Genomic DNA, 22,993 nt, shown 5'->3' on the forward strand with positions numbered 1-22,993 from the left:
GTCTCTACCTATAAATGAATTGAGGCAGAGTTTTCTTAATTAGGTAGTTGGGTAGCATATACTGCTTTCAACAACCCCTCCTTCTGGAGTGAGACTGATGAGGCTGCTCCATGGTAAACAAAGGATAAAAACTGTTTGGTAGGAAGACTGCCAATATAATGGATCATGAGGTGTTAATGAAAAAGCATTTGATGCTGTTTGATGAAAAAAATTGATACAACTGTTTGGTATCTCATTCCTAGGTCAATCTAAGAATGTTAAAATGTTGTCACCCTGGTTCTTATCACAAAGAATGTGGACATTCAGTTGAATCTTTGGGGCAACATTGTCTAGTCAACTGTCAGCTACCTAGCCCTCTATCCTTGTCAGAAAGTCTTTACTCTCCAATGTGCAACTCAAACTCCCATTATTCCTAAGCCCTACTTTAATCCCCTAGATGCAATTAGTCAAGCCTTCTTTACTGCACCCATCCATATCATTGTTTCTTATTGTTTATATGTGCTGTCCCTAGATTGTAAATTTATTAAAAATAGGAATATTCTCAGGAAACCATTGTCAAGTTGTTCCAATGATCCCCCTACTTCTATGAATAATTACAAGCAATGATTTTTCTTCTCTTTTGGAAAACAAATATCATTAATAAATTATGATCATTGCCCATTGCAGGAGCTTAATCTTATGGAATGCATAGAAAATGATAGTAATTCTATAAAATCTGAGGGTAAGTGGGTGTGGCCATGACTGACTAAGATACTGACTGGCTTTGGTCACCCCCAAGGTGAAGAGGAATCAATATTCCAGCACATCTGAAGCCCACTTCTGGCACACCTATGTACTCAGCGTATTAGTTGATTAGGTGAGTTTTAGCATGCTTTGGTTACACTAATAGCATTATATAAATTTCACAGAAGAAAACTCACAAGCATTATAACAAATGTAATACATAAGCTTGTAAAATTCCTGTAAGATCTCTCTGTCCCAATTTGAGCTTGATATTTAATGTTGTTATTAAAGAACCATGCAGAGCTTGGCATTAAAATCATTTCTCCCCAGGGCCTCTGCCCACAGGGGAGTCTTCTGAGGTGAAGTGGTTGAATTCTAGTCTTTTGAGATTCCATTACTATGATCATTTCTCATTCATGCAGTATTTGCTGGACTAATACGTAGCACAGACCAAGCACACAGGTAAATCGACCTGTCTAATCCGGGTAAGGAGTGTAGGAAGTCATGAGGCTGTGGTGCCATGGCTCACATCATGTTTAAAACACCCTTGTGGCTGTTATTCAGAATAAAATACTAACTCCTCACCATGGCTTCCATGGTTGCATGCTGTAATTCCTGTAGCCTCATTCAATCACTCTACAAATATTCATTGAGTATTCCAAACATTTGGGATACATATATGAGCAAAATTAAGATCCTTGCCCTCATGGTGTTAACATCTAAATGCAAGGAAAAAATAGACAAACTATAAAATAAATACGTATAGTAAATAGAATGTTAGAAGTAATCAGGCTGTGAAAAAAATAAGAAGAAACTGGGGAGAAGAAACTAGGTTGAACCAGTAGGAAAGGGGTCAGCAGTTCTTTTCTGTAGAGAGCCAGATAATATTTAGGCTTTGCAGGCCATACAATCTCTATTGCAACTACTCATTCATTAATGTACTGTCTATAGCTGCCTTCCCAGAGTTGAGTAGTTGCAATAGAGATTGTATGGCCTGCATAGCCTAAATATACGATGTATATTTGTTTAATCAATGAGAGTGAATGCCATTTCTAAAGACTGCAGTCAACATTCAGTTACAGCAAATTACCATGAAGGATTGAAGTATTTGTTACCAGACTGTGTAAGTGTTCAACAGAACCTAGAACTCCAAATTTTTATGTAAAAGCTCTCAATTTTAAGTGACTTTAATTCAAAAACAAAAACCCTTTGCATATGAAACTGAATCTTTCTGCAAGCTAGTTTTCTGGGACTTCTACTATATACATTCACAGGGTAAATCAGTTGGTGTTTGTGAGTCTATTTTCTGCACTGTGCATTGTGGAAACTGACTTAGGTGGCTTGTTAAAGTCAATGGCTAGTTAGTAGCAGTACCAGGCACAAACTGACTTCCTCTGATCTCCTACTTTTATCCTCCGCCTATAAGCACTACACATGTTAAAACCATTTGTCCTGTAGGAGCAATATACTGTCCTAAGGAAGTGTTCATAGACTTCATGTATAAACTTTTGAAATCTATACCAGTTTATGGAATATACATAGTTTTTTACTCATATTTTTTTTACTTGGCTTTCCTCCTGAGGAGTAATCGTCCCAAATCTTTGGGTCTGTCTGGCATAATTTTCAAGTAAAGTAAAAGTCAGAAGGGATCACATTTCATTCAACAGTGCACTTCTGAGCACTGTGCCTAACCGATGGTATATGTTTAATGTATATGATTTGCTTAAATGAATGAAAGACATATGTAGTAATATTGATATTTGGGAACTGGATGTAACTGAAATAATATTTTGGGCATGTATTATTGGAAAAGCAATTTTATTCCAGCCATGAGTACTAAAAGTCTAATATTATTGACACAAATTAAATATATGGATAATTGTTGAATCTGTAATGAATGAAAAACTTGAATGACCTAAGGGTCCCAACTCTGAATATACAATACTAATTGTGGATCATTTTTATTGCACTTTTGATATGTGGCGAATATTAAGCATTTTACATTTATTATTAGTGTCTAACTTTAGAGGAACATAATTTTATTATCTTCATTTTGTGGGTCAAACAACTGGGGCACAGAAAAGTTATATTCCTGGTCCAGGGTCACACAGGCAATAAAGGGCCTAGCCATGGTTTGATCTCCAAAGCAGACTTTCTTAAACTACTAAGAAGGCTATTGAAAGTGAACTTTTGAAAGCACAATTCTGGGAATTGTGTCCTCAATTATACTAGTAAAATAAAGTATTCTCTTTTTGCTTTCTTTTTTATGTTAAAATTATGGTATCATTGGACACAATCAGCTAGTTGGAGGGCTTACCTAGGTGTTAAATGGTTAATAGAGGTCACAGTGTAAATGAAAATATCCTTTAATCTGGTTGTTGTGTCACATTTCTAACATTTCCATTTTCTTCCTTCTCTCACATCATTTACATAACAGTGTTTGCATGATTACAGTGGTTTTTTCTAATATTATTTGAGCTCTAAATGTTCCCTAAAAGCTACTCTATGTCATTGTGACTGGCGCTGTTTCCTAGTATGCCTGATAGTGTGGAGGGGTAAGATTCCTTTTTTTGTTTTTGTCAGTGATAGCAGCTGTCAACCCCCCAAACACTGAAAAACTGATATTAATACTGTTTTTGTCAAAGCAAGGGCAAGGCATTTCAGAAGTGAATAAATCTAGAAGAGCCAACACTGCAGTCTCTTGAGCAGTTTATTTGTTATAAATACAAGTCAATACCACAAGATGGCACCTTTTTACTTTCAACACCTATGATTACAAACAATTATCTTCAGAAAATGGTCTCAGCTTTTTAATGTGTTTAGATATTATTGAAACCTTATAAAAGCAAGACTTTCTACAAACAGGTTTGGTGTTTGATGTATAGTAAATGAGGTCAGATAATTAAATTCAAAAAAAGAATTTATAAATATTCAGATAAGAAAATTGAAATTACAAAAGCAGAGTTTGTCATCATTAAACTGAATTACAACTGTGTGTGGTTAATGCTATATCTACATGGATAAGTTTTTGTTAAAATACAGTTTTAGTAATCAAATAATCTACCTCATTCTCCAATTTAACCACATATTTCATTTGTACACTCTAACATTCAGTACACATTCCCTTCAGAAATGACCTAGCTTCCATCTAGTCCAGCAATTACACACACTCTGCTATTTTCAGTAGCTGCAATCCATGAAGTGCCATCATCCCCTGGCTACAAAACAAAATACAGTATTTAAAGGTTAAAAACTCAGAGAATTTCTGAAATGGTAATCCATTCTCTCTGTGTTCATGAAAATAGGCAATCCAATTTGAAAGTCTTCAAACCAATGTAAACTCTAGAAAACTCAGTGTTGAAGTATGGGAAGAATAAAGACTTTGCACTAATATAGTGCGTAAAAATGCAGTGTCAGACTCGTCATTTAGAGTAAATGCCTTGACTGGATTTTCCTCTGGATTGTCATTATGCTGCTGAAGATCAAGTTTACTCAAGTCTGTGGGAATTCCATCATGTTTTCTTCCTCCCAGTTCCAAACAGGAAGAGAAGTGTTTTCAGGTCCCTTGGGAAAACCAAAAAATAAAACACACCCACAAACAACTTGAAAACAAAATGGCAGACCTAATAATCCTTGACTCCATGTCCAACTGAAGTTGAGGCAATATTACTTTTGCAATATTTGTATTCTGCCCAATATATCACATCTTGAGATTCCTCAAAAAACTGAGAAGTCTGAGAGCTACAAAAGAGAAAGTGGTTAAGGCAGTTGATGTCTACATTTGGATTTCTTTTTCAGATTACATGTCTAAGTCTCCATCGTAGGCTAAGGTCAGAGGCTTCTGTTGGGGAGGTGTGCTTTGATGTGGTTTTGGCTTCTTGCTGCAAAGGGAAAAAAATTCCTCAGATAAAGTAAGTTCATAGAGCTCTGTTTCATCTGCCAAAGACAATTTTGAGGTATAGAAATTTAAGCGGTAAAATGACAAAAAGATTCATTTCTCTAGATGTGCGGGTTCCCTTTTGTGAATATTGAATGCTTTCACCCTCTGTTAAGGAGAAGCCATCATTTTACACAATCTTAAAATTGGTTTAGTGGAATGAAGGAAGTTAGTAGAAGAGTTGTTTTCCTTTTATATTCTTGTTGATACACAACAACAGGAATGTCTTTTCTCACTAATTTTTTAAGCTATTGTGACCTTCACATCACAGATGCTCAACATCATAAGCAGCTGGAGCAGCCAGGCCTCACCCTGCTGGTCTTGTTTTTAAGTAAACACACTTCTGCTCTGACCTGGAGCCTGACATTTAGCTGCCAAGATGCCAGAGTGTGTCAGGAAAATTTAACCAATTCTACTCTGTGCAAAGCCATTCTCACTTGGTCTCTGCTTTACCTGAAGTCCACAACTTTGCCAAGTCAGAGAAGGCTGCTTTTCCTTCTCATGGAGAGAAAAGCTTAAGTTGAACAACATTCCCAAATCACATAGTGATGCCCCAGATGTGGGGCAAAACACCCTGCAGTACACTTCTTGTTTCTTAGTATGGGGAAATTTTAACTTGTATTTATAAATGCTTGCAACCTTTAATTCTGCCACTTAACTTCTCTCACGACCACACTTATCCTCCCTCCTCAAGGTCTTTGCTTTGCCCTGCCTACACAGCCTGCCTTCATCTCTCTCCCTGTCTCCAACCTTCCATGCTTTTATATTATATTAGCATCTATTGCTTATTGGATGCATACTAAGTGCCAAGATCTGTGCTGAATGTTTTACACAAAATCTCTCAAAACATCCCAGAACGACCCTGCAAGGGAAGCATTAGAATTATTGCTACTTTACAGAGAAGGACTACCGAGGTTGTTTACCTTCCCTCAGGTCACTGAGTGCGTGGCAGAGCCTGAATTCTAAGCAAATCTAACACACAGACCTGAGCTTTTAACCTTTTCACCACACTCTCCATATATATATATATGGCATTCATTTGGCAGTTGGTAGAAATGACATCTTTTGTCTGAACATATGAATTAATTTTTGTATTCTCAGTGAATCTAATTTAAAAACAAAGATTTTAATCTATACAATTCAGTGGCATTTGGCACAGTCACAGCATGTGTACCATCACCATTATCTAGCTCCAGAACACTTTCATCGTGCCAAAAAGCAACTCTGCACTCTTCCAAGCAGTCTCTCCCCATTTCCCCCTGCTCTCAGCCCCTAGCAGCCATTCATCAGTTAACTTTCTGCCCCGATAGATTTTGATATCTTAAATGGAATCAATCTGTATGTTGTCTATCGTGTCTGGTTTCTTACACTTAACGGCTAAAATGGTGAATTTTATATTATGTGAATTTTACTGCAATAAAAAATTGATACAATTAAAATGGTTGTAGGGAGAAACTCCTAATTTAAAATGCTCAAGTTTTAATTTGAGGAGTAAAATTAATTTTTTGATTGATGTTTGAAGCAAATCCTATAAGTTAAATAAATTAAAAATGGTTTTGGCAGAAACCCTAAAAGGAACTGCAGATTCTCTCAGGGCCCCCCACCCTAGCACCTGGCATGCAGCGGGTGCTCATTGAGAATATGCTGAGTGCTGGACAGGGATGGCTGCAGGCAAACAACTTCCAACCAGAGAAGCTGCAGAGATGCAAAAACATGATTCAGAATTTTCTCCAGAGGGAGCTTCGGCCTTCAATTTCCTGCTTTCCGGGTCCTCTCCAATTTTCAAAAGGGTATTGCTTAATTATCTGAATAACATCCAATTTAACTTTATCTATACTAAGTATGTTCCACTGACTCTAATTACACTGATGGGCTCAGGCTCTGGCATGAACCCCGCTTGACATGGAGTCCTGGGTATACCATTCCACATCATTTGAAGGTGCTAAGAAATCACACACACACCAGAGGGTGAGGCAATCTGAAAGTAACAGCCTGTAAATCTACCCTGATGGTGGTGGTGGTGATGGGGTGGGTTGTCTTAATGGCAGAAAAGAGTACAAGGAAGTTCATCTGAAATTACAGCAGGAGTCTTCTCCCTCCCACCTCTCTTGGTTTTCTTTTTTGTGCGGGAAGGGAGCAAAGAAGAAGAGAGGGGTAAGAAATGTAGTTGCTTCCAAAACAGAGATTTTGGCAGCCTACCCTTAATGGGCATTTGCTAAAGGCCACTGGGCAAGGAGAAATTAGAGAATCCTAGGCATTGGGGAGTTGAGAATGCAAAGCCGGGAGAAAGGCTAGAGGTGGTCATATCTCTATAAAGAGACAATACTATCACCCGGGAGACACGTCAACTTGGCCAGCCTCTATGATCTAGGCTTGGAATATTCTATTCAAAATTTACACAAATATGTTTATACCACTTACCATGTTTGGAATCACGGACACTGTGACCAGTGGGGGCTACTAATAGGTAGGCCTCGGACCTTTGTGGGCCACGTGGTGTGCTGGGGATCACTGGGATTAGGACCTCATTTATCATGCATCTTTTCATATTGTGCAACCTCCCAATTGCCAGATACCAAAATCACAATTACGAATATATGAGATCTGAAAAGTTTTATGGCTTAGAATAGATCAGCCTCCTCTCAAATATTAATCTCTGGACCACTGAATATGGTAGTACTTTGCCAAATAGCAGCTTTGCAAGGCTTTCTGGCCAGTAAAAAAGAACCTCAGGAGGAGGAGCTGAGGGGCAAGACTGCACTCAGCAAGGCCAACACTGAGAAGGCCAGCAACTAGGAGGCTTGTCTTTAGAACCTCTGGCTTGCTTTCCTTTCTCCCTACAGTATCCATATTTTTCCTTTAGAAGTAAGTTTATTTCTTATTTTTTCCTCCTCCACTCTGGTTTCAGAAAAGGTATGATCACCTCCCTCACTCACTAAATCAGGACCCATAAATGCCTGGCACAAAGGCCACCAACACCACCAGTCATCCTGTGCTCAGGTGGACATCTCTAATCCATCACTCTATTCTCTCCTGTTGAGCTGAGGTGTAGCCTCATCATTCTTCCTAACAGCACTCTTGACAGCCATAGCTGCTTTTGGAGTTGGCACACAGCATAAAACCATTTTGCAATCCTGGCTGTGAAAGATCACTGGCAGACACATTTTAAAGTGACCTCTTTTAGGGTCATCTGCATTTTAGCAAAGGATAAAAATGAATTAAGCCAGAAAAGTGAGCTCATTGTGGACTGACAAGCAAGCCTCTGGCACTTCTCAGCAAGGACTCATTCTCAAGCCAGGAGAGATTAACTAGTTTGATGAAAGCAGCAAACCATATTTTGTTTTGGCAGCCACCTGTGAGAGACAAGCCTTTGGAGGTGCAAGTACCACTCTCAAACTTGGGAAGAATGAGAGTGCATTACAGAACTGTGCTGGGCCAGGCAGAATGGACATTATTATCTGGTGTAACTTCCAGGTGCTACATCTAGGTTAACAGCAAGTTCATCCAGTGGTCATCCCCATTAAATTGCTTCATGGATATTTACTGCCAGGGGAGAAGGGGCATCAATAATATTTCTGAAACTCCAAACACTAATGGTAGATGTTCAAAGGCTAGTATTTGAAAGAAGTAGTCTTTAGAAGGCTATTTTTTTGACATTTTCTCAGAAGCATTTTCAAGTTTTATTATAAATTGCTTTCACCTGAAGTATACACCAAAGACCTGGCATATTATAGCAGTTCTCTTGTCCTAAGGCTTCTGTTTTTGGCAAAAATATAAAATCTCTAAAACTGTCATCCTCTAACTCTTCTGCAATCCATTTAACAGAATTAGATGCTATGAAAATATCTATTTGGGTTTCTTTGGCGGCTCATATGTAACAGTAAAAGGTATGTGTTTTTATATCAATAGGTCTATACCAGGTCAACAGCTTACCTTACCTGTGAAACAAGGATCCTCTAGGAAATGTGGAAGCTACAGACATTATGTTGAGTCTAAAGAGTTTTGGGCATCACTCAAGAGAAAGAAATCACAATGACCCAAAGACCAGTAGAAAGAGCATGCACTCTAGGGATAGGCAAACTCTAGGGATAGGCAAACCTGGGGTTGATTCTACCATGCTGGTGACCTCAGAAAAGTTATGTAATTTCACTAGGGATCAATTACTCTTTAAAATAGGGATGGCAATAGCAACACCTCCCTGAATTATTATGATTGAATAAGGCAATGTATGTAATATTTGACATATAAATATTAGATTTTTTTTCCTATAGTGTTTTTCTAAAAATCACGGGCAATAAATTAGTTTTTACTAATACATTTTATTTATTTGCTCAAATTCATGCTTTAAAACAATCCATAAAGCATAGTAATTACCTCCCCCCACCCAAACTCCCTGGGGTTTGATAGAGGAGGAAGGAAGATGTTTATATAAATAACTACAATATTATCATGGGGTAACTACCACGACAAAAGAGACATGAACAAGTTATTCCAGACTGTTTAAAAAGGAAAATGTTGGTATTTGAGTTTCACAGGGATTAATGAACAGGTAGAGTACCAATAGCTAGCAACGGGAAACAAGGAGTAAGCCACAGAAGCAGAAACTTCCTTGGAAAATTAGAGGGGCAGTACCCTAAGTGCCTGATATGGTTAGGCTTTGTTTCCCCACCTAAATCTCATCTTGAATTGTAATCCCTATAAACCCCATAATCCCCACATGTCAAGAGAGAAACTAGGTGGAGGTAACTGAATCATGGCTTCCCTCATGCTGTTCTCATGATAGCGAGTGAGTTCTCAAAAGATGTGATGGTTTTATAAGGGGCTCTTTCCCCTACTCTCAGCACTCAATCCATTCTGCCACTCTGTGAAGAAGGTGCCTGTTTCTCCTTTGCCTTCGGCCATGATTGTAAGTTTCCTGAGGCCTCCCCAGCTGTACAGAACTGTGAGTCAAATCTCTTTCCTTTATAAATTGCCCAGTCTTGGCTATTTCTTCATAGTAGTATGACAATGGATTAATATAGTGCCCTAATGCGAAATTATTCCTCCTAAAAATTATCTTTCAGAAAGAGGCAATAGTCTTATATTCAATGACTATAAAATATTTTATATAATGAGGGGCTACATTTGTTATACCAAAAGCGCTTTTTGAAAAAAAAAAAAGCAAATCATAAATATACACACAAGACAAAATGGCCATCTCCCTAATATATGCAGATAGGTATTTGGATGTTAGGATAAAACTTCTGAAACAGCAGCACAAAGAGATCCAAAGAAGTGCTGTATCTCAAACAACTTGGGTGGAAATGAATACACTAAACCTGATACTGAAGTGAACTGTGGAAAGAAAGACTAAAGCAGTGATGAGTGACTTATCTGAAAGGTAGATGTAGACCTTGAATAAAATTCTGTTATGAATATGAAATTAGAGAAGACGAGCATTTTTTTTTTTTTTTTTTGAGGCGGAGTCTCGCTCTGTCGCCCAGACTGGAGTGCAGTGGGCGATCTCGGCTCACTGCAAGCTCCGCCTCCTGGGTTCACGCTATTCTCTTGCCTCAGCCTCCGGAGTAGCTGGGACTACAGGCGCCCACCACCACGCCCGGCTAATTTTTTGTATTTTTAGTAGAGACGAGGTTTCACCATGTTAGCCAGGATGGTCTCGATCTCCTGACCTTGTGATCCACCTGCCTCAGCCTCCCAAAGTGCTGGGATTACAGGCGTGAGCCACCGTGCCTGGCCGAAGACAAGCATTTTATATCATGAAATACTGTATTTAGATATGATATAAAATAATAAATGGAACTATAATTTAGCACATTGATTAAATATTAGCATAGACAATTTACTCTCTTCTCGAAATCAAAGTTTATTTAAGAAGTCAATTTTTTTCTTTTTTAAAAAATTTTCCTGTTAGAAAATGAAGACTTAAATGTGTTTGGACCTATACAACACACCAGCCTGTCCAGGGTATAGGGAATTAGCAGCAGATAAATTTGAAAGAGTTTTTTGGGCTCCAGTTGTGGAAGACTTTAGTCAACTGGTGAGGCAGCCAAAACATGACTTTAGTTTTGCTGTCAGTGGGAAGCCAGAGCTCATTTATGAGTAGGAAAGGGCTGATCCCTGGAGCTAAGCTTCAGAAAGACGAATCTGGCTGTAGACTGCAGATGGGAGCCAGTCCAAATATGAGCGCTACTTCCACAGGGACATTATTAAAGGCAGACATTGGGGATGAAAAAAATGGCTATGAGATACAATGTGCATAAATATTTATGTAATTTGGCTACTGAAAAGTAAAGAGAAATTTCATTGGTATTTTATACTGAAAAATTCACCGAAAAGCAATATATCGATGTAGTGAAACTGCATTTGTATCCCATGAATATATATATATATATAAATTCTCTAGAAAGTGGTTTGTTAACAGAATTCAATGATGTACCTAATTAATTCCCAGAGCCCAGTCGTGCAGAAAGGGGCCTTAATAAATATTTGTTGTCAAAGGAATTGATTATGGTTAACACATTTTTAGGTTGAAGGGAATGGAGAAAAAAAGGCAAAATGTATGTGTTACTACATGTAAATTTTTAATCTTTTAAATATTTAAGGGAAATGGGAACCATAGAATCTGGATTTGGGGATATGGCTACTAACAGCTAGAATTCATCTAAGCTTTTATAGACTGATAGACTATCTAATTACCTTACACTGGGTTGGCCTATTGATTGCTTTGAAAGCAGTTTCCTATTGGCCAAACCTTCATGTCCTTTGCTGCAATTTAAGAAATTTCCCCCTTGTTTTAATCTTTTCTGGTGGTGAATGCTTCCTATTCCTTTAAACCTCATACAAAGCTTTCAAATTCACATTTGTTCATTAAAAGTAGATCTAGGCAATACTAGCCAAACATCAATTTGAATAAAGAAAATCAGTAAAAAAAAATTGATTCTAGGATGAATGACCAACTGAAGATGATACTTTTCACTACAACAACAGGGAGATGTTAGTTGGATAGAAATCTAATTTCTAGGGATTCAATTTCTATCACTATAGGTGGCAGAAAGAATTAAAGTCATCTTATTTTCTTCATCAACTTTCACTGACCAAGAGCAAATATTTAAAAATCTGTGTAGCCTTGGAAACAGAACTTGAGGTTAATACACAATGGCTGAATTTGAATCAAGATTAAAACTTGGGTAAACATTCTCAGGAAAATAGTCTCTGAGACAGATGATGAATATAAATATATTTATTAGGAGAAAAAATTGAAGTAACACTCTGATCTCATTGAAATTAAAAAAAATCCATTGAAACTTCTGCTCAGAGAGCGGATATAATATTCTTAGCACACTTGAAAACATTAAAATCTACAGTTGACTCTTGAACAACACAGGTTTGAACTGCATCAACTTATATGCAGATTTTCTTCCGCCTCTGCCACCCCTGAGACAATAAGGCAAACAACCCTTTCTTCCTCCTCCTCCTCAGCCTAGTCAGTATGAAGATGGCGAGGATGAAGACCTTCGTGATAATCCATAACTACTTACTGAATAGTAAATATATTTTGTATTCCCTATGATTTTCTTAATTACATTTTCTTTTCTCTAGCTTACTTTATTGTAAGAATATACTATATAATTCATATACAAAATATGCGTTATTTGACTATGTTATTGGTAAGGCTTCTGGTCAAAAGTGGGCCATTAGTAGTCAGGTTTTGGGGGAGTCATAAATTATACTTGAATTTTCGACTGTGTGGGGAGTGGGCACCCCAGTCCTCCTCACATTGTTCAAGGGTCAACTGCATTTACTTCTGTCTGGTTTCAAGAGCAGTTCATCAACTAGTTATTCTGTACAATAAACTAGTTATTATTTTCTGAGATTAATAAATTCTCAGAACTAGCCACTTTACAAAATGGTTTTTTTTTTTTTTTTTTTGGAAATGACCATCAGTAAAATTTTGTCTCATAGCTGGTCAATATAGAAAAACAACTTGCTCTACTATTTAAAATGTGCTTACAGTTTGTTTCAACCAGCTGGTCAGTTTAACCTAACCATTCAAAATTTAAGAACAAAATTTAAGAACTAAAACTATCTATAGTAATTTTCTTAACCGTGACCACAGATTAGAATTACCTGAGAAGCTTTCAAACACCCAGATGACCTGGCCACACCTAAGACTAATTAAATCAGAATCTCCGGGGAGTGGGATCAAGCCTGATTCCCTGGGAGACATCAATATATTGTCAAGGCTGAAAACTACTGATCGAAATCAAAAAGGCACAAATGGAAAAAGTTCTGACCAGTGATTTTCATATTATTCAAATACCAAATTTAAAAAATGTTATCTCAAATAAGAACAAAAAAAATAATGATTCCTCGTTTCAACTATTCAGCCATTCTACTGTTGAAGATTATTTTTGGACTCAACAATCCTGTTATAATGGGCAATGATCCTGAGATACTTTTTTTAAGTATAACATGAAATCCATAAAAATACGGAATATAAACTTTTTACTAATTAGTACTTACCAAACAAGGTAGGAAGTAAATATTAGGAAAATCATGATAAGAAAAGCGCCACCTGAAACGCCATAAACCCAAATTTTTACTCGGCCATCTGTTTAAAATAGAGATAACATAAGAAGCTTAGCATACAGAAGTCTGCAGCATTTGAGAGATAGGGCAACATCAGATCTGACAACCCCAAGCTGACCATTAGTTCTGTACTTGAACAGCAGCACCTTAGCCAACTGTGCACTCAACTGCAGAAGTTAGCAATGTTCTAGCATACTCTGTAAATTGCCAGGTATAATCAGGAATTAAAAAGATTCTCTTAGAACATCATAGGAATACGGGTTTCCTACTAGAAATTATGTCTATGAAAAAAACCTTAAATGTTATTACTTGGTACCATTTTTAATGAACTTTTACAGATAAACAGTTTGCACTGTTGTTTGATTTTTAGCAAATTAACTCTCAGGTTGTAACTTCATGGCACCAAAATGTTTATTTTACTGAATGTTTTACTTTTCATCTGAATTCTGAGACACGCATGAGTCATAAGCATAGGTGGAAATACACATAGGTAACAGCTCTCAAACGAAGAAAAAAAGTGAAAATGTAAAATGTAAGATAGTCAATCAAATTTTTTCATAATACAAAACAAACACTGGTAATCATTATTTCATAAAATCCAGTCAATTGGTGGGCTAATTTGAATTTATTTTAAGGTATTTATAGTCATATGCATACACAAAAATATGGCAAAACATTTGACAGAAAGAACAAAGAAAAATATAATTAAGAGACAACCTTGCATGGAAAGAAAACTACTATGACCATTTTTGGTGGTTCTACTTCCAAAATGATGTTAGACAAACAAAAACCACATGACCAAACAAGTTAATCAATTCACCAAATTACTGTAAAATTATGTGTCTGCAAGTACACATTATTCTGGATCTGATATCTACTACAGTTAAGAAAATGAATCAACCATATATTTTAATCTATTATGTTACTTTTATTCTATATAAGATATAAGCTTGAGTATATATACATATATTCACAAATATATATGTGCTTTTTCTACATATGATAGAAACTTGAGTTGTTTCTGTCACTCTAATGTCTTTTTGCTCTATTTTATGTGAGCATATAGCTAACTAAACTTAGAATTGGACTGAAAAAGGCAATGTCTCAGTATCCCAAAGGAATTGCATTTATTTCTGAAAGAAACACACAGAGATTCATTATACTACACGAATGTAGTTAACTACAGGTCCAAAATACACATAACAGTATCTTATTTGAAAAGCTTCTATGGGGGAAAATCCATCAAAATCTATTGTAAACAACACTTGTTTTGAATAAAATCACAATTACTTTCAATTACATTACAACTACCTATTATAGTTTTTGCTTATAGGACACTTTCAAGTCTCAATCAGATTTTAGAATAACGTTCAATGTAGTAATGGTATTTTTCTATGGTCATAAAACTTTTACCAAAGCTTTGATTCTAACCTCTTTGAAATACTAATGATGAAATGGCCTAATCTGAGTTTTTACGTTGATCAAAAAAAAAGTCTTTCCTGAGTGAGAATGCTCCTTATAGCTTATAATCCATAACACCTTATGGATTGGTGCATTGGGAGGATCCAGTGCTTTTAAATACTCAGTTTGGAGTTATGTGGTGGTACAAAACCTTTAAGCCACGTTACTTAAAAAAAGCATTAATGTATTCTATAAGGACATAAAAAAGATAGGCTAAAACTTCTAACTGTTAAAAAAGATAATAGTGAAAAATAAGTCTTCCCACCACCCTCTCAATTCCCTACCCAGTAGCTATTACTGTTACCAGTTTGCTCGTGAATCTTTCTAGTTTTTCTCTATATATTCAAGCACCTGAGCACACACATACCAATTCATACACTTCTTAAAAAGACACAAATGGTGCATATCGTTCACTTTGATTTGTACTTTTTCTTTAACTAAACAATATAGGTTGGAAATATTTTCATATTAGTTCATAAAAGAAGGTCTACCTCTTCTTAGTATCCCTGTGATATACCATGACACAGTTATATCATATTTTGGTTTTCCCATTATTCTATTTGTGGGCATTTATATTGTTTTCATTCATTTGCTATAATAAGCAATCATGTAATTGATATAATTTACAGACTTCTTTTAGTATATGTGCATATAACTGCATGATGAGTTCCTTAGAGGAACATTTTAGGTCAAAATACATGACAGGTAAATAAATATATTAGTATGGCCTAACTGTCCTCCTGACAGGGTGCTCTAATTTATACCCTCACCATGAGAACCTAATGAAAGTTGTAAACTCTCTCAAGACCAAATATATATTTTATATATACTTATCTATATATATACAAATATAAACACATACACACATGCAATTTATATCCCAATATACATATATGAGTGAATAAACTTGTGTATCTAGACACACATAGACACACACACGTATACTCACACATATGATATTGTTGTTTTAGTTAGATCTCCAAATTCCATCCATGGATAAAAGGTTAAGGGCTTACTTGTGGATTTGAAGACTAATTTCCCTGAGACCTCAATTTAATTCTCTGTCAGAAATAGGGTCCACAGGCAATGGGTGAACCTGGCTATATTTAATATCATGCTTCCTTCAAATTCAAATCTACTTCTAATTTAGCATTAAAGCTAATGAGATGTTTTTAAACACCTTTGGCATTCCCAGACACGTAGGGGAATCAAAAGTTGACTTAGATATGGTGGTAATTCTTAAAAGATGACTGAGGGGTATAAATATTGCTTCTCCTGTTAGATCTGTGTTTCTTTGGGCCTAGGCTTTGGATTTTGCTTCATTTAAACAGGTCATCAAGATATTTCTGGTATGGCTAAGGCCTAGGGTTTGGAAGGAAATTTCCTAGGGTATATTTGCCTGAGTTTTTCTGTGTCTTCCCTTCCCATGCCCCAGGAGTTATGTTGCTTTGCTTGATCATTTGTAGCATTTTGTTTCCAAAATAAGTATGTCTGATGGCCACAGAGACTCTGGCTTTCCCCTTCTATCCAATTCACAAAGCAGGAAACAGGGAAAGGGGTTTGTAAAAGCCTAAAAGATTTGCTTTTAAAACCTTCCTCTGTCACTTACTGGTGGTGTGAAACTGATAAAATTAACCTGCACTGCCATTTTCAGTTTCCTCGTCTCTCAAATGGGATGATAACATCTCATTAGGTTGCAAGAACGTAATGAGACATTTCATGCTGTACAACCAGCCAGCACAGAGCCACAGGGCACACAGAAAGCATCTAATAAATGTCCATTCCTGCACTTAGTAAAAGTCGATTACTGAGCCCTACAGGCCTAATACTGCAATATCCATGACAATCCTGCAGGATAAATACCACTAGATTGAGTTTATAGATGAGAAAACTGAGGTCCAGAGAAGTTAAGAAACTATGTCTAATCACAAAACAGGTGTGTGTAAGCCATGGGTCCAGTAAGGTCTAACTTTGAAACTGATACTCTTTACCTTTTCACCAGTGTTTCTTGAAGCAAATAGGATCTCTGGACATTTCTTATAAGTTCTTGAGGTTCTATTCCAATTTTGTCATTTTAGTTATATATACAAATTCAGTTATAAAAGTAGATCATTTTTCAGAGGTAATTTAGGATTAAAAGATATTTTCAGGCCGGGTGCAGTGGCTCACGCCTGTAATCCCAGCACTTTGGGAGGCCAAGGCGGGCGAGTCACTTGAGGTCAGGAGTTCAAGACCAGCCTGGCCAACATGGTGAAATTCGTCTCTACTAAAAATACAAAAAAATTAGTCAGGCGTGGTGGCAGGCACCTGTAAACCCAGCTACTTTGGAGGCTATGGCAGGAGAATCGCTTGAACCTGGGAGGTGGAGGTTGCAGTAAGCCGAGATCACACCACTAGACTGCAGCCTGGGTGACAGAGTGAAACTCTCTCCCTGACTCAAGAGAAAAGAAAGATTTTTCAAAGAATATTATTTTTGTTTCTTAACCCACTGTCTCTTAGACTGAGGTTGAGAGACTTAACGTTCAACCATTCATGAAAACACTGTACACTTAAAGGGACTCATGCATCATGCCATATTCAAATCTGAGAAACCCTGAATTATGCCACACTGCCTCTTTCTTCTCTCCTCTTTTCCACCTTCCCTCCATTCTTTCCATCATGAGAAGTGGTCAAAATATAGACCTCCCGTGAGAAAATTTTCATTTCTTACTCACAACTGAAACTCACCTGGATCAAGTGGTTGAAGAGACCATCCTTTAAAAATATCATGTATTTTTGAATTCACAGGTCTGTTTTTCCCAGAAAGGTTTTTCACATCAGCTTTTTTATCCTCTGAGCCTGGTACTTTCATGCAGTAATCCAGGAAACCATTTGATCTCATTATCTCTGTGTAGCCCTTCTCACAACCACAGACTCCACCCTACAGCATAAAGAATATTTTTATGGTTACACAGTGAGTTGAACAGGTGAATGAATAAAAATATAATGTTAAAATCACTTAATATTTGCACTATACATCATGGCAATTTAGGGTTTGAGGCAACTGACTTACCAATGACATGAAAATCAAATACATAGTTCATCTTTTTAAATTCCAAAGTCAGCTCTTAAATCAAATGTTAGGTTTTTCAAATGTGTTTACAATTCTGACACCTGCCAAATATTAAACCATAGTTCTTTGTGAATAAAGTTAACTAACTATATCTTTTCCTCTCTCTTTTTGTCTTTTTTTTTCTTTTAGATGGAGTTTCACTCTGTTGCTGAGGCTGGAGTGCAATGGCGCAATCTCAGCTCATTACAATCTCCGCCTCCCAGGTTCAAGCACTTCTCCTGTCTCAGCCTTCCAAGTAGCTGGGATTACAGGCACCCGCCATCACACCTGGCTAATTTTGTCTTTCTTTTTGTTCTTTTAATAGAGACAGGGTTTCACCGTGTTGGCCAGTCTGGTCTTGAACTCCTGACCTCAGGTAATCTGCCCGCCTCAGCTTCCCAAAGTGCTGGGATTACAGGCGTGAGCCACCATGTCTGGCCATCTTTTCCTCTCTTATGGAGATGTTTATGGCATTTAATCGAATTATCTTCAACTCTTATCTCCATTTGTTTCAGATCCTTGCCTGCTTGCTCCAACCCACGCTTCTTACTGAGAAGCAAAGCAACAGGGATTATGTACATATCTTCTTTGAATTAAGTGCTCTTGCTATCACAGCTGTGAAATCCCTCCATCACCTTTTACCATTGACCACTAAATGTTAGAGTAGGTAGCTAAGAAGACATAAGCAGGGCAGGAGAAGGGTCCCCCACCAGGAACGTCAGGCAACCATCAGGTGATGGTTAGGCAGATGTTAAACTGTCTCTCTAAAATAATAATTGGTTGCAGCCAGCACTAGGGAAAGGCAGTCTCCCAAAAGATAGAAAACACCTGGCTGGGCGCGGTGGCTCACGCCTGTAATCCCAGCACTTTGGGAGGCCAAGGCGGGTGGATCACGAGGTCAGGAGATCAAGACCATCCTGGCTAACATGGTGAAACCCCGTCTCTACTAAAAATACAAAAAAAAAAAAAAAAATAGCCGGGCATCGTGGCGGGCGTCTGTAGTCCTAGCTACTCGGGAGGCTGAGGCAGGAGAATGCCGTGAACCCAGGAGGTGGTGGTTGGAGTGAGCCGAGATCGCGCCACTGCACTCCAGCCTGGGTGGACTGAGCAAGACTCCATCTCAAAAAAAAAGAAAGAAAACACCTCAAGCTGGTGATCAGCAGCTTCCCGATAAAATCTCATGAGTTGGGAAAATGGGCTCAACCATGCTTATTAAGAGGCAAAATGGAAGAGTTTAACTAGTATACGACCTTCCTCTAGGAACACACAACGTGTAAGGGAAAAATGCCTAAAGTGAGCATGCGTACAACTTCAGCAAACACGCTGTGCATGCGGCCCCTCCCAAGTCCAGGCAGGCCACTGTGGATGGCCACTATGCATGTGGATGGCGCACCCTAAGGGAAGAATCGGGGGAGAGGGGAAAGAACCTCTACCCCTGAAGCATGCCAACATATAAAACCCAAGTCAAAGGTCAAAGACGGCACTTGGATCTCTCAAGTTGCCCACTTGGCCCTCTTCCAAGTGTACTTTACTTGCTTTCATTCCTGCTCTGAAACTTTTTAATGAACTTTCACTCTTGTTCAAATACTTGCCTCAGTCTCTCATTCTGCCTTATGCCCCTCAGATGGATTCTTTCCTCTGAGGAGGCAAGAGTCAAATTGCTGCAGACCTGTATGGATTTGCTGCTGCTGACATAACCATATCAAACTACGTCTCTGCTCGTGGTTTACTTCTGCACTCAAGGAGGGCAGCCTTACATGGGAGATAAAAAGACTTCACCAAAGACACATGCTCAAGAGAAATATACCTATGGCTATCTGAGTTACTCCTTCCTTGTAATAACTCGAGTGTCACCCCACATCACATCTCTAGTTGGCATTGTGACAATGTGTCTTTTATATTAGTCTGCAAATTTCTGGTCATTTTCAAGTACAATGAATGTCACCAAGAAGCAGATTATTGTGAGACATGACGAATTAAGATCCCTATCTGTCTCTGGAAGTGAACTTGAAACTAACTGCTCTTCCTCCAGCAAGTATACAGACAATAGAGTGGAAGATAATAAGCATAAGATTATGAATCTCTATGACTTTGCTTTTATGGCTCCTTACCTAAAGCTATTTATCTAGCATTTTCTGAACAGACCTTAGCTTCACATAGCTACTCATGCCAATCCTCATCAACCAGTTAATTTTATTTAGGTCATCAATTATTGACTGAACACATTATTTTGAGGAGAAACAGATACTAAAAGTAAACAAGGCACCTCAATCTTCTACAAAAGAAAAAAAGTAAGAGCACATGTTATAGTTAACTGCCTATAGTTTAGTTCAGGTTGCAGTCATATAATAACACATAAATATGATATTTTCAGTTGGTTTTAATTGAAAGTATCACAAAATGATATCTTCATATCACAGTGGAGATATCTAAGAAAATTTGTATATGCTCAGCTATTAAAGCCATATTCTCACGACGCATCTCTATTTTTAGCATGAGATAAAACTTGTAACCAGTCAGTCATATGTTCAAGAGTTCAAGGAAAAAAGTATTTTCTGTTTAATTAAAGAGGACATCCAGAGAGTTGGTGAAAAGCTACAGTTTCTACTTTTCAAACATCATTAACCCAAATGGAGTTGTTCCTGAACTGCCCCTCTTTTCCTTCTATTCCCCTCTGCAAGCTGACCCACTGTCTTCTCTGTGATAAAGAATTAACCCATCTTGATTTGTAAGGCCAATAATAGGACTAAGTACTTGCATTATTTTTAATCAAATCACTTTTAGAATAAGCATACTATAAGAAAAAGCTTATTTCTCTAAAAAATGTAGTATAGTTTTTAAAAATTATAATGCACTGCACACCATGAGTGCCATTGATGAGAATACATTACATCTTTTACATTAATTCCTGAGTTGTGGTAGATGGGAGTTATAGGAGAAAAAGCATAAATAAATTTCGGCTTTGAAAAAAAAAATACACGCATAACCGCCACCCCATACACATATTTTTTTCAACCATAGTCACATATTCAGTTTATTTAAAATAAACTAAAAATGTACTCACTCAACAGTAATCATAGTGTAATACAATTTACACAATAACTTTAGCAAATATGAACATTTATAGTATCTTTCAAAATAGGTGAGGCGTATAAAAGGTTAAGAAGAGAAGACATAAGTCAACTGAGAATACTTACTGGTAAATACAGCTAACATAAATTAGGTATTTGAAAGATAGATTTGGCTAAGGACAGATTTATAGAAACAGACTGTTCTCCTTAATACATGGTCCTGATGAGAAATTCTTTATAACTGGGATTACTCCTGCAAATGCCTCTAGATGGTATCATGGGCACGTGGAACTGCTGCTTGGGCTGCAGCAGGCAGGAGAACATCTGATTGCATATGTAAAACACAGCAATTAATGCACTTATAGAAGACTCCAGAACATGACTCACCTGTGTACAGTAGGAGAAAGGTTTTCTGCAGGCTGGAATGCACTGCCGAATGGCAGCAGGACGGGCCTGAGGGGAGCAGCCTCCTACAAAGGAAATTCCACCATCATTTGCAGATTTCTCTATGATAAATATTTCTAATTTTTTGGTATTTTTTTAACCTGTGCCACTGGCCTCTTTGCAACGGTATTATTATTTTTGAAAAATCTATTTGCCAACATTGTGGTCCAAGCCTATTTTATTGATTACTCCAAAATGAATTGAGATGGGAGGCTCTTCTAACAGAGGCTATTTGCAGTAGAGTTTTTATACTTGTTTATTGGCGATGTGATTCTATCATGCGGCTATGCTTGAGCGCAAAGTCTATGAGAGCCAGAATCTGTAGAAGAATTGATAAAATCTAAATTTAAACTCAGGAGCAGAAAACATATCTGCTGGAATACTCCTTCTACATATATACTACTTCAGCTCCTGAGCACCCAGGTAGGCACTAGGCTGATTTCAACAACCCAGGAAATGCTAAAAGAATGCCATGAATGAATTCATGGGACCATGGTATCAAACACGTTGGTAGTATTTTTAAATGTAAATCAACTGGAATACATGCACACAGAGTCACATATAAACACATTCTTAAGAGCAAGCACTGAAGCTCTAGGAGAGACAATCAAACGTCTGACACAGTACTTGTTCCTGCTCCATACATATTTTTGAATAAATGGATGAGACAATGTATGTCTCTGCAACTGCAAAATCATTTACATACTAGTCTTACTTTGCTAAATTCAAGATAGTAAAAGAGACATGAGACAAAGCCTAGAGACAATCTGACAAAGCACCATTTATATAGTACTGGTTGCATTGAAAGGTTCTAGCATTTGGATAAGTACAATTGTCAACCCATTATAGTTTATAGTTTTGTAGCTAGCAAAAAGCTCTGGGCCTAAGGCAGAGTAGAGAACAGTCAGACCTACATTGTCCCTGGGAATGAAGCAGCTAAATTCTCACTGTGACTTGAAAAATAACACAAAGAATCCACACAGAATTTTTTAAAAAGCAAAATTCACAGTCCAGAATTAGCATCTAGGTGTGAAATTGATAATTTGGGTGTTAGTGGCAATAACCACACAGCCCTATTTCTACCAACTGTGTTGGTGCTGGCGGGGGGGAGGGTTTCCGCTCTTTCAACCAGGGATATTCACAGCAGGAGTACCTCAGCGGGAGGAGGGCTCTTGGGAATACGAAAGGAAATCTTGAAATTTACATAGGTTATAAGGTTATAGAACATATTTTTTGATTCTAAGAATTAAATTAAGCTTTAGTAGTATTTGTCAGATGATACTGCTGACCTGAGCTGCTTCATCAGATCATTACATGTTGTACACTGTGCAGAGTATGATGCCTTCTGTGTTCCTGACTAGGGAGACTTAGAGTATATTTAGTTTTAACAACTTACAAAAAGGATAAGTAGCTTAAAATAAATTATTTTGCGGATAAACTATGAATTAAAAAGAATACCAATAGTGCAAGAGCAAGTAAACAAGAAAAAGGAGGAGCTGACAATACTTCTATTCCTATAGGCATTTGAGCTCTTTCACAAGTTCTCTGTAAACCATAGTACTAGGTAAAAATAATGACAATTTAATTTACTCTGACAAGAAAGCATTTAAAAACCTCAAAAATTGGCCGGGCGCAGTGGCTCACGCCTGTAATTCCAGCACTTTGGGAGGCCAAGGT

General features: G+C 37.4%; 1 protein-coding gene across 1 annotated transcript in view; it reads right to left on the reverse strand.

The window, feature by feature from the left end:
* Positions 1-3,415: 3,415 nt before the first annotated feature.
* Positions 3,416-22,993, reverse strand: part of THSD7B (thrombospondin type 1 domain containing 7B) — a 904,397-nt gene continuing 884,819 nt past the window's right edge. Inside the window, exons 25-28 of the mRNA XM_030801337.1 lie at positions 21,260-21,342; positions 17,438-17,630; positions 13,184-13,271; positions 3,416-4,604 (exon numbers count right to left, since the gene is read on the reverse strand). Coding sequence (XP_030657197.1) covers positions 4,523-4,604; positions 13,184-13,271; positions 17,438-17,630; positions 21,260-21,342 — 446 coding nt within the window. The 3' untranslated portion in view covers positions 3,416-4,522. The remainder of the gene's footprint in view (positions 4,605-13,183; positions 13,272-17,437; positions 17,631-21,259; positions 21,343-22,993) is intronic.

This window comes from Nomascus leucogenys, chromosome 20, assembly GCF_006542625.1.
Source record: "Nomascus leucogenys isolate Asia chromosome 20, Asia_NLE_v1, whole genome shotgun sequence".
Lineage (NCBI taxonomy): Eukaryota > Metazoa > Chordata > Mammalia > Primates > Hylobatidae > Nomascus > Nomascus leucogenys.